The sequence below is a fragment of the Haliotis asinina genome, chromosome 1 (genome assembly GCF_037392515.1).
Source record: "Haliotis asinina isolate JCU_RB_2024 chromosome 1, JCU_Hal_asi_v2, whole genome shotgun sequence".
Classification (NCBI taxonomy): Eukaryota; Metazoa; Mollusca; class Gastropoda; order Lepetellida; family Haliotidae; genus Haliotis; species Haliotis asinina.
In genome coordinates, this window is record NC_090280.1 from 52,865,660 (window position 1) to 52,878,230 (window position 12,571).

A 12,571-nucleotide genomic window follows, 5' to 3' on the forward strand; every position below is an offset into this window, starting at 1 on the left:
ACACGTATGGCGTAGAGAAGCCACGAAACATATTCAATGTGAACTGGCCTTCCGCAAACCAACGGGGTAGTTTTTTTGGTGCTAAAGGGACGCAACTCCAGGAGACTAAAGAATATACTGCGCGTTATGTCATCTACATCCGTGTGTTGCGTAATCAGTCTTGATAAGAGCGTGGTTTGTTGTCTAAAAAGCCGAGAGACACCCTCACGTGGATGTAGACCTACCTTCCTTGTTCCCCGAGAATAAACAGTGCTGCTTATTGGGAACTAGACCGTAGCAGAAAAAACACGAGAGTTATATGTGCACAGTTGTGTTTGGAAAAAGTCAGGAACAAGTATTGACTGCATGTACTGATCATCATGGAAGGTGAAGAGTAAGTACTTCTTCCTGTCATTATTCTGCGTTAGTGCAGTGTTTTTTCCATAGTCATCGTGTTTCTAAATGATGTCAATAGTGTACTTGTGCATGCTGTTATCCACTGGGAAGTAATCGTTTAAGTCAAATATGCAGAGAAATTGCACCAGCAGCTTGTCTTTCACTACAGCGTTGATATCGTTTATCTAAATTCGACTGTCACTCAACCATATGCATATTGTTACCTCCCTTGGAAGGGCTAGAATCCATGATGTTGAAATCCATGTTCGACATAATATCGATCTTGGTTTGTAGGTACCATAGTAATTTTTGTAAGTAGCACCAAGCACTATGCCCACACTGGCAATCGAAACTGTGATTCAATCTTAACCAGTGATTTTTCATAGAACTCCCGAGATTCTGGACTACCGGAATGAGAATGGTCATGGATGGTCCTTCTACAAAAACGACGGTCTTATTCGTATGATTTTTACAACCCGTGAAGATGACATAGAAATCATCCGAAAAGTTCAGAAATTCGAACTGAGGGGCGACGACGTCTTGATGGTGACATATCCCAAATGTGGTAAGACCCCAAGTTGAATAATATACTGTTTGCAGACTTCTTCAGTAATGTGTGTTTTAACTCTGCAGTAAGCAGGATGTTCCGTGACACAGGAAACTCATGATTTGGAGTGAACCTAATTTGGTAGCAATCTGCTGTGTAGCTATAGATCATGTTGACCGAAACACATTCACCATTCAAACAGACGTAAATCCCAATTCACTCACTCACACTGTCTATTCTCATCCTGCCAGGTAGCCACTGGGTGTGGGAAATAGTCACCATGCTCAGCGCCGGTACCTCTGAGTACAACAAGAAGGCAAAAGAATTCGCCATGCTGGAGATCCCAAAGTCTACGCTGCCTGATAAACTCCCCTCCCCAAGAGTTCTCAACTCACATCTAAATTTCCGTCATCTGCCCGAGAAGCTGGTGGAGAAGAGGATAAAAACAATCCTGATACTGCGAAATCCCAAAGATGTCAGCGTATCATTTTATTGTCATCTGAACGGAATAAAACTGGAATGTGTTTGATGGGACGTATTCAGAATTCCTGGATCTGTTTCTGGAAGGAAAAAGTGAGTATGCAGATGCTGTTACGTTATTAAGATTCATAGTAATAGACTTGGTAGCACCATACCTGTCCTCGCGAATTTCACCAAAATGGAAATCTCTTGGACCTGGAGTACTTCGGGTATTCGTCCCTCGTTGAGATTGCACTATGTGGTACGACTGATGTACCTTTCAAAACAGCATTAGATACCCAGTGTCCATACAGTTAGTGAGCGGATTCCAAAATTAGTTTTATGACTCTCAGTGCAAACACTAACACGTAAGATTTCATATATGACAACATACTTAGCGTAACTCTAAAGGTAGTTACTGCTGCCAAACAGGAAATATTTTAAAAGAAACAAATCTTTCGGTAGTTACCCTCGATTCTACTAACGCCTAAGTATGCAACTGCCATGCAAACAAGCAACTTTATCACGAGGACAGGGGTCAATACAGACCTTCTGTCACTTTCGAAACTCATAATTTTAAAGCTTTACTCACGTTCTGGTGTGCTTCTGTGTCTTAGAGTGGGCTTGAAGGTTCTGGTGAGCTGCTAAATATTTGGACAAGTTGCTCCGTAAAATTTGCTCTAAAGTTCATTCGAATAATTTAATGCATTGACATGTTTTGTGAATGCAGGACATCATGTGTTGTGGCCCAAGATGGGTTTCAGTAGTAGGAGATACGTTAAGTGTTACTGTGTGAATGTATGTCCAGGTACGCTACAGTGTTCCTGTATGAATGCACGTGTTATTGTGTGAATGTAGGTTCATATGCCCTAAGCTGCTGCTGTGTGAATGTATGTTGAGATACTCTAAAGTGCTATTGTTTGAATCTCCCATATTGAACGCTGGCTCGAAATGTGTTGCTATGACATTGCTGTCTCTACCGTACCATTATTTTCAGATTTTATATGTATTAAATTCCTTCCAGTATTTCAGTGAGTAATGGTGATTATTTTGAATACGTGAAGGATTGGCTGCAAGTGAAACAGGACCACCCGGACTTGCCAATGTTAATCTTGTTTTATGAAAACTTGAAAAAGGTTTGTACTTGACCTCTTTGTCATAAGACAGTCATAATAATTTGGTGAGCACACTGGTTTGAGAAAGACATTTGGAAGGTATGTCATTAGTTCTCCGGCATATCATTATACATCTTCATTAAACTGTACTGGGCCTGTTTATTATCTGCACATACGTTTACCTTTAGTATACTGGTCTATTGGTTATTCCATGTTTCTCCAACTGCAATAGTACTTGTAATTATTCAAGAGCTGTTTACAACATTTGTTCCAGATGACAACGCTAATTTGGTTGATTTTAGGATCCTCTTAAAAACATCAGAACGGTTGCCGACTTCATTGGAGTGTCTGTCAGCGATGAATTGTGTGAGCGAATAGCAGAGGCGTGCAGTATTGATAAGATGAGGACGGCAGACAACGAAAAGGAGCACGACAGAAATCTGTCTGACTTGTGGAAGGAAGGCCACCTAAGATGGTTTAGAAAAGGTAAGATTGGCCTCAGGCCCTATTTAACATTGTTTTGTACGTGACCTTCATGCATTAACTGAAGACAGCACACAGGGTAAATCCAAGTCTTGATACTGTTCCTGAAGGACGTACTCATATTGATCTGAACACATGTGGATATATAGATAAACTGATTCTGGAACGGCTTGCCACAAAATAAAGCAAAATGATGATCATAAGGGTAACCTAAGAGGCAATGTTCACAAGAAGCTTTGTGACAAAAAAAGGCAAATTACAGAAATGCTTCTACTTGAAGAAATTTTCATGAGTGGCGTACTTAAGGAGCTAGTCATGTCTTACTTACTGACCTAACATTTATCACTCACCTTTGAACATAAGATATTGCGTAACCGTGAAGATCCAGGTTAGAGTTGATCTTCAGTAACCCATGCTTGTCGTGAAAGGCAACTAACGGTATCGGGTGGTCAACCTCGCTAACTGGGTTGACACATGATACTAAACTCATTTTCTCACTAAGATGTTATGTGCTATTTCAGGTGAAGTTGGGGATTGGAAGAACTGGATAACAGTTGCCCAGAACGAAAGATTCGACGACGTCATCGAGCGACGATTTGAAGGAACGGGCATTGTGTTCACCTATGAATAACGACCAATATGATGAATACTGCGTGGTGGACACGAAACATCAAAAATTATTAAGAACACATCCATGAATATAATCATCTCTATGCTGTATGTTCATGTCAAACCAGTTTACCCCTGACTCTTAGAAATTCTATTGGTGACACTGTCATCAAGTTATTGTTGAGAAAATCAGACAATGTTGTTACAAGATAGATTTGTGTGTGGGTTGAATTTGTGTTGTGCTATTAAAAGTTATTGATGCTATATATCATTTACTTGTCAAAACAAATTTAATGGAAATATAGGTAACTACATATGCGTAATGCATTTACCGGTATTTGAGTTTAGAACTGCATGCATTTAAAAAAGAAAGTATTATTTTCTATTTGTAACATATCAATAAAACATAAACATATCTGTGTGTATCAATATATGTTATATAATATATGAAACCTTTCGCAGTTTCTTCTATCTTACTACTATTAACAAATATTTTATGACGATAGATGTTATTGAAACCTGGAAATATGACAGACTAGTTACCACGTTGCACTATCTTCCTAACTGCCATGGGTCACACTGATAAGGAACATGAAGGAACAGAAGGACACCCCAGTACGGTTATCTGTATTGTATGTTTATATCTCACAGCCAAAACACGTGGGTACCACATATACCTCCGTGGCATACTCGTAACTGGCCATCGATGACATAATCAGAAGGTCACAATAAGAAGGTTTTTGTAAATTCATTCAGTGAATAGATTTGGTATATAATACGGACGGCAGTCATAAGTCATTGGGTGTCTGAATAGTAACTTCATTCATATATATATATATATATATAATGTTACTGCCTTCTACTCAGACAGTAAAGAGATGAGATGATGGTATATGAGGGGCTATCATCTGCGCACAAGACATCAGATTTTCCTAAACATGTAACAGAAAGTGAAGTAAAGGACTTTTTGTGTGCGCGGCTGTAGGCAGAATCACCTTAGTCACACCTCAATTTCAAACTTCTTATTTACTTCATAGGTTCTTATATCTTGAGCTTGATACGATGTGAGAACCTAACTACATCGAAACGTCGCCCAGTGCAATAAATAAGAAGTTGCCACTTATAAAGTTGTATGTTTCATTGGTCAAGTGCCTTGGAATGATAATGCTTCCATATTTGACTAGTTGTTGCGTCCAACCAAAATCATGATCGTTTGTAAGGCGGATGACCCACCCTTTATAGCAACTGTTTCTAGATAAATGCACGTGATAAGATCACCTTTCACTTGGTCGTAGATGCCAAAATTGAACATGTTCAATTTTCTGTTATAGCACATTTCTCTATGACTCAGGTTGGGAATGCTTGTTAGTAGTACAGTATGTTTTGTTGGTAGGTAAATGAATACACAACTACTGCTCATTTTGAACAAATTTCAGTATCATTGTTGTGAACTCTTTAAAGTTTCTCACATGAGAGCTTTTAGACCACCAGGTTTCATTTTCCTGTAGAACTGGTCAGTGTTGAATGAGCAGCCTTTTCCCGGCGTCAGTTCTTGGGTACCCAAATGAGAAAGACTACTGTTTTGAGATTTTCCTGACTTGTCTTTCATTAACTTGCCTTTCTGTTCTGCTTGTCATTTTGCATAGCATTAAAATCTTCTGGTTCATTTTCTTTGATGTACAGTTTCCACATTCTCCTAATGTTCGAGTTGATTGTCATTTGGCCAGTAATGAGACTCATGAGGAACAAAGCTGGCACTTTGTTTACTAATTGTTTTTTGAACGTCTTATGGTGTTTTGTTTTTTGGGGGGATTATGTTGTCTACGCTTACCTGGATTGGATGACAATGGATTATCTATGTCCATTAAGTATCGTATTCGGGATCAATCTATTCAATGAACTTGAAAGAAACAGCAAACCACAAATGTTTGACCAAATAATCGAGAGACATTGCTTTGAATGATCATTATGTCAGGTTAATTAGTTCATCCACAGGTAAACACCATATCAAACCCTTTGTCTGAAGAATATTTCTCAAACCTATGTATCAATTTATGACCATGTCTGAAAAGGTTGCCCCCAAAACCTTTGAACAACTCAACATCCACCTGAAAAGACAAAGGTCGAGTGCATGTCAACCTCATGAAAGAAGACCACGGGAGAGCAACAGGTCAGTCTGAATCCTCTGATGTTTATGGGCCAGTTCTTACCCTCCCAGAAAGATGGCTGTCTTGCTGGTAAATATCATCATGTGACGCTAACACTTACTGACACGGACGCTGAGGAGTGGCAAAGCGTGGACTTGAAACGCATCTGGAGTGAGTGAGTTACGATTTTAAGCCAAATCGTCAATCTCTCTGCAATATCGTGACTATATCAAGATATACATTAATAATAATTATAACTTGTAAACGAAAGACTGTAGAACAACTAGACCATCACAGGTATATGTTTCAAAACTTGTCATGAAATTTAAAACTTTTAACCATGCATGACAAGATATAAACATGCTATAGATCGTCAACAACCGAACGAAGGTCACCATATTAGGAAGCATGTACACTAATAGTGCCTTTGGTAACCGCATGGACCCTACTTGGATTTACACCATCGCTGGCGATGATAAGAACAATTTAGCCGAATTTTAAAAGAACAGAAAATCAGTGGTAGCCATTATAATATGAGCACATATATGTGATTCTCATGAGGGGAACAATTTTACAATACTTTAACCTCCTTTAAGGATACAGCCATTAACTGCCATTTATGTATTTACAAAACCTCTTATTCAATATTTATTTAATAATCCTATAAAAATTCATTTATTAATTGATAATTAACATTATACGAAAGATCGTTAACTGTTTTGACATTGAAATACTTATCCCTTGTGATGGAAAAGCATGAGCCCATTAGATGACTGATGGGCACTGATGACGTTCGTAATAATTGTCAATCTGCATTGACACATACTGACAAAACGGTACAATCATAATACGAACACCACCCTGTAAGAACAAAATGAATGTTGCACTTAGTTTTGAAAAGCTTCGGTTTATAATATACATATACATGTCTGAGGATTCGCCGTTGAATAAGGACAGTACCAGGTGTTTGCAGACACGTGTGTCATACATAATAGGTTCGCACAAACACAAGCAAGGTAATTGTCACCAGCAGCAATGGATTTCTAGATTTACCATCATCAAAGGCAACAAAATATAATGATATTCCCAGAACATAACATGGAAACAGACGGTACAAGATAAACCAGTGAAATGAATAATTTAGAAATGTTCTCCATAGATATAATTTATAATCGCTATTGTAGCTAAGCAGACACCAGCAGTCTGAGCTAACAAAAAGGCTGACTATTGAAAAGTTAAACTAAACAAAGCTCGATAGATCTCCATACCAATGCAAGCATCATACTGCTAATGAACAGGTGATCACGTAAGTACTTAACTACAATGTTGAAACATATACAAGTGGAATTTTAATTTCAGGAACTTTCGAGGACGTGCGTTTGGGGTTAATGAGAACACAATGTTTCTATGCCATTTTACCACTGATGATTTAGCTCAGCAGCAACGTTGTCTGTGTCACCGCATGGTATATTGTGCGCTGACTGGGAATTAGCTCACGATTAAGACAGATATTACGCTGAAGGCATAGATGAGTTCAAACTTCTTTAGTTGGTTCCACAAGACATGACAACGAGTATACATGAATAAGGTGAGCGGACTTCCAGTTCAACCCCAGGGCCTTTCCTGCTAGTGGCGCAATCCTGTTCGCAGTCGTTCCTAGACAGTCGGAATATCGGACATTCAGTATAGAAGTGAACATATTGTACAGTTTTTAACAACCATGAACAGGCAAAGATTCAACAACGGACAGAGAGAGAAACAATAGCAAAACTTGATGTGATTACAGACACAGCCAAGAGGGTGACCAATAAAGGCCATAAATGTTATTTACATGTATAGTAATTAATGGAAGTGACAAAGGGGAACTGGGTTGCTGACAAGACAATGTGCGCTACGGTAGTGAAATAGATTATGAATGCAGATTAAATAATAACAAATACGTCCCTCTAAGTACTTATGAAGAATTTGTTAGAGGACCACTTTTGCATAATAGCAATATCACTGTTGACTCAAGATCAGTTAAAAGTAAGAAGTTCTATGAACACGACATACTTAGTATTTTATGCCTTTTGAATGATCATGGTCATTTAATGACTTTGGAACAATTTTGTTGTGTGTACTTTAAGATCAACTTTCTTGAATTTCATGGAACCGTACAGGAAATTCACAAATTTCGTAGAACGTTTGGCTTAGAAATGTCTGAAATTACATGAAATGACACTTTAAGTTTATGCACTAAGAAACTTTTTTCGTGTAAAAAAAGGATCAAAGAACTATTATCTTGCCCTTACAGCAATAATGAAAAACTCAAATTGAAAAATGGGAAGAACATATTTTTGATAAACATCAACTGGTTTAATATTTTTTAATAAACTGTTTAAAACCATACCAGATCCAAAACTAAGATGGGTGCAATTCATTCTGCTTCATAGTATTCTACCTTCGAATACCCATTTGAAGAAAATGCGCATTGTTGAAAGCAACTGCGAATACTTTTAACTAAATACCACATTTACAAATGTATGTTGGGAAATATAAAACCTACATTATTGCAATTTAAGAAGGAATTACAATATTATTATCTTATAGAAAAAGTTAGTGGAATAAATCTGAGTTTAAAGAATTTGAAAGAAAATGGGCACTGTAGAAGATGTATGGGTACGAACGAGACTGTGAATGGGGTGGAATAACAGGTTACGTAAACATTGCGTGATCTCTGCTTGAAATGTGATATACATTGCATCATCACTGAAATAAGGAATAAAATTAAAAGAAACAAAAACAAACAGAAAAAAGGACAAAAACCAGGAAGTCCCACATGGCTTCATTACATAGTTTGGGTTTTTTAGAAATGTTTGGATGTTGTATGTCCTGCATTAGACACTATAATATATGTGAACGTTTAATCGTGGGTCACTGACACATTGGATATATCCTCGCGAATCCGTTTTGTGTCGTATCTTAACTGGTGCCTGAAGCAATTAATCATCGCCTCTCACTGAGCCACCCACTCTTTTGGGTATGACGTTGAGAAGCGACGAAACATATCTAGTGTGAACTGGCCTTAAACAAACCACCGTCGTGGGTATATTTGACGTCCTAGCGACGCGAGTGTGCGCAGAGAATATACTGCACTCGTTTGAATAACAACTTGAATAATGTTGCATTTTTTCTAGGGCCATGACTTGCATAAACAGTGAGACACCCTCCCGTAGAACTAGAGCAAATATCCTCCTGTAGTGCAGCTCTTGTCCTACTCTCCCAAAATCAGCGCTCACTCTCAGGAGTTTCCACAGTCAACAGTGCCGGTTATTGACAGGGAACTGGAACATTGGTTGGGACGATTACTTTGTGTTCACGAAAGTCAATCAAAATCGTTGATTGCACGTCCTGGTCTAAATGGAATATCATGGGTAAGTATTTGTTCCCCTCATTATGCTGAATAACAGCATCTTCAAACTGTGTGTGTGTGTGTGTTGTCAACCACAGGAAATTAATTGTTGAATTTAAACATAGGCGGAAAGCGAGTAAGGTACGCGTTCCACCAAATTGCAACAGCAACTTGTTTTTCAACTTATTTAGTATCCTCACAACAACACAAACCGACTTTCAAAAGCGAGAAATCAAACACAAGATGTGATTCTCCATAGAACTCCCGAGATTCTGGACTACCGGAATGCGAATGGTCATGGGTGGTCCTTCTTTAAAAATGACGGTCTTCTTCTGACGATTGTTACAACTCCTGAAGCTAATATGGAAATGATCCGAAAAGTTCAGAAACTGGAACTCAGAAACGATGACGTCTTGATTGCGGCTTATCCAAAATGTGGTAAGAACCTAATCGGAACATTATACTGTATGAATGAGTACTATATACTGTGAATAAATCGAGATTTCTTTTAAACTCCCAGCGGTAAGCAGGTGGTTCTGTGACACCTGATCTTCCAGGTTTGCTTAATATACCCTAAATTGTGAGTTGTGCTGTAGGTAGATTATGCTGACCAAACCACAATCACCATTCGTCCACTTACTCACACAATGCTGTCTACTACCATCTTTCCAGGTACCCACTGGTTGTGGGAAATTGTTACCATGCTTAGGGCCGGTAACTCTAAGTACAACAAGAAGGCTAAGGACATCTCCATGCTGGGAACACCGAAATCCGTGCTGGTTGATGAACTCCCCTCCCCAAGAGTTCTAAACTCACATCTATATTTCCGTCATCTTCCGGAAAAGCTAGTGGAGAAGAAGATAAAAACAATCTTCATCATGCGAAATCCCAAAGATGTCAGCGTATCATTTTACAACCATTTGAACGGTGTAAAAATGAGCTTTCGGTTTGACGGGACTTATTCAGAATTTCTGGATCTCTTTCTGGAAGGAAAAGGTGAGTGGTCGGTACGTTATATTTACCAAGTGCAACTGTGTGGGTGTAGATTCATATACCCGAAAGGCTACTGTGTGGATGTAGGTTCAAATGCCCCGAAGCCCTGCTATGCTGTATGAATGTGGTGGGTTCAGATGTCCGGAAGTGCAACTGTGCAGACGTAAATTCAGATGCCTTGAAGAGGTTCTGTGTGAATGTAGGTTCAGATACCCTACAGTGGTGCTGTGTGAGTGTAGGTTCAGATGCCCTGAAGTGCAACTGTGTGAATGTAGGTTGAAATGTCTCATCTGGTGCTGCAGTGCGATTGCGGGTTCAGGTGACCTGATCTGATACGGTTTGTCGGAATTGGTATTTACACGTTTTCAAATGCCGATGTCATGTGAGCTACATGCTCCAATCTGAATGTTTCCAGATTTGCACTGTTCATTCAATCGTTATATAGGTACGTGCGTTTTACACACACAGAGAAAACACTATATGTCCTTATACGATGATGAGGTTACATAACTGATCACGCCCATGTTTCAGTTCCCTGTGGTAGTTATGTCCACTACGTGAAGGACTGGCTGCAAGTGAAACAGAACCACCCGGACTTGCCCATGTTAACATTGTTTTATGAAAACTTGAAAAAGGTTTGTACTTGACCTAGATGCGTTATGTCGACAAGAAGGTTATAATGATTTGCTGGGTTCACGGTTTGAAAATATAAATATAAACACTGGTGGGCCATCCCAGTAACTGATAACATTCAGCTGGGTACGTTTAAGAAACTGGACATTCGCATGTTTATGTCTCTATATGAGTTACTCATTGATGTAATAAGTGTGATATTGCCTATAACACCCGTATCAGTTGATCTACATTGATCATCAGTTCTTGTTCTCTTTAGGTAAAATGAATCACGAGAGCATATTTTTCTTTGCCTGCCAGTTTTAACGTGCTTTTGTAACAGGTGTTGGGGAAAGCGGAGAGACTCTAGTCAGTTTTCTTGTTTAACAATCTGGTAATAGTTGGAATAGTTGGAACGTATACCACTATTTCTTTAGGTGCATGGTTATATATCGTTAGTTAAATTGACAGGGGCATATTTGATATTTCAGTATAAGCTTACTGAGGGTGTCTAGATGTTATACCCTTCTCCCTAGGCAATCTGCCTTTCTTGGTCTGGGGATGATGTGGGTGGTATAAGTACTCAAGGATATGTCCAATACGGTGTTCAAGGCCATTTAATGTGGAAGGATGATTCACACAAAGGTCCTCAGATATTGATCTAGTTTTCCTCGCAACCACACAGTACAGATGCACAAACTTCATGGAACCACCCACAACTCACCGGACAACTGACAAAATAGAACCCAGGACAATTTTGGTTCCTCCCTCCGAAAACAGCCTACGTCGTACAAAATGACTCATATACCATCTGAATACCAAGTTATTTCCCTGTCGGTACTCCACTAGATACCAATAGGTTCTCCCATTTATGAAATGGCTTCGTTAATGGACCTTAAGCCAGTATAGGTATATCTAAATAATAATTCCAAATGGTAGATGTCAGAAGGTACCTAATGAAACCATTTCAGATGTCGGTTCCCTTCTATTGACAAACTGCCCATCTATGTCACGAATGTCCATCTACGTCACTTTGTAAATTCACCTGATAATCATGTAGAGCCACAAGAGTTAATCAAGCCTAACGGGATAACAACTCTCAGATACTGTTGTTCCGCAAGGGAAGTCAATCAGTGTGAAGTCAGTTACTTGGTACTTTCCAAGTACGTTGACCCTTCCCAACTTGATTTAAAATTTTCCTTAAATATTTATCAAATGTATTCTAAGTTTCCAATTTAAAATATTCCGGTTATATTACCTTTAGTACATTGGCCTCTCCATAATTATACGTTCTGTCAACGGCAATGGTACTGCATGCAGTGCAATGGTAAGTGCTAGCTGTAACATTTGTTAGATGATTTTTGGATCCTGTTAAAAACATCAGAATGGTTGCCGACTTCATTGGAGTGTCCGTCACTGATGAACTTTGTGAGCAAATAGCTGAAGCATGCAGCTTTAAGAAGATGAGGACAGCAGACAAAGAGCTGAAGGAGCATATACTTACTGCCCCCGAAAACTGGAAGGAAGGTCACAAAGGAATCTACAGGAAGGGTGAGTGTGAAATTAACATTGCTTGTTGTCAGGACATAAGTGGGTACTAAGTTTAATGTTATACTTACATCAGTGTATTTAAAGGCTCAGTCATTATATTTCCTCTTTGAGTATCGCATCTTATATTTGTCACAATGTGCTTGTGTTGGTTTTGGACGTGTGTAATGTTATTGTTTCAGGTGAAGTTGGAGATTGGAAGAACTGGATGACAGTTGCCCAAAACGAGAGATTTGAAGATATCATAGTGGGAACATTTGAAGACACAGGAATTGTATTCACGTATGATTAG

At 38.9% G+C, this 12,571-nt stretch overlaps 1 protein-coding gene and 1 pseudogene across 1 annotated transcript; both read left to right on the plus strand.

Annotated features, from left to right (window-relative positions):
• LOC137293853 (sulfotransferase 1C2-like) lies at positions 1-5,258 on the plus strand (annotated as a pseudogene).
• Positions 5,259-9,060: 3,802 nt separating this feature from the next.
• On the plus strand, positions 9,061-12,571 carry LOC137293880 (sulfotransferase 1A1-like). Its single transcript, XM_067824665.1, has 6 exons — positions 9,061-9,148; positions 9,386-9,564; positions 9,799-10,122; positions 10,651-10,753; positions 12,095-12,282; positions 12,462-12,571. The coding sequence occupies exons 1-6, from the start codon at positions 9,135-9,137 to the stop codon at positions 12,569-12,571; spliced, it is 918 nt and encodes a 305-aa protein (XP_067680766.1). The 5' UTR covers positions 9,061-9,134.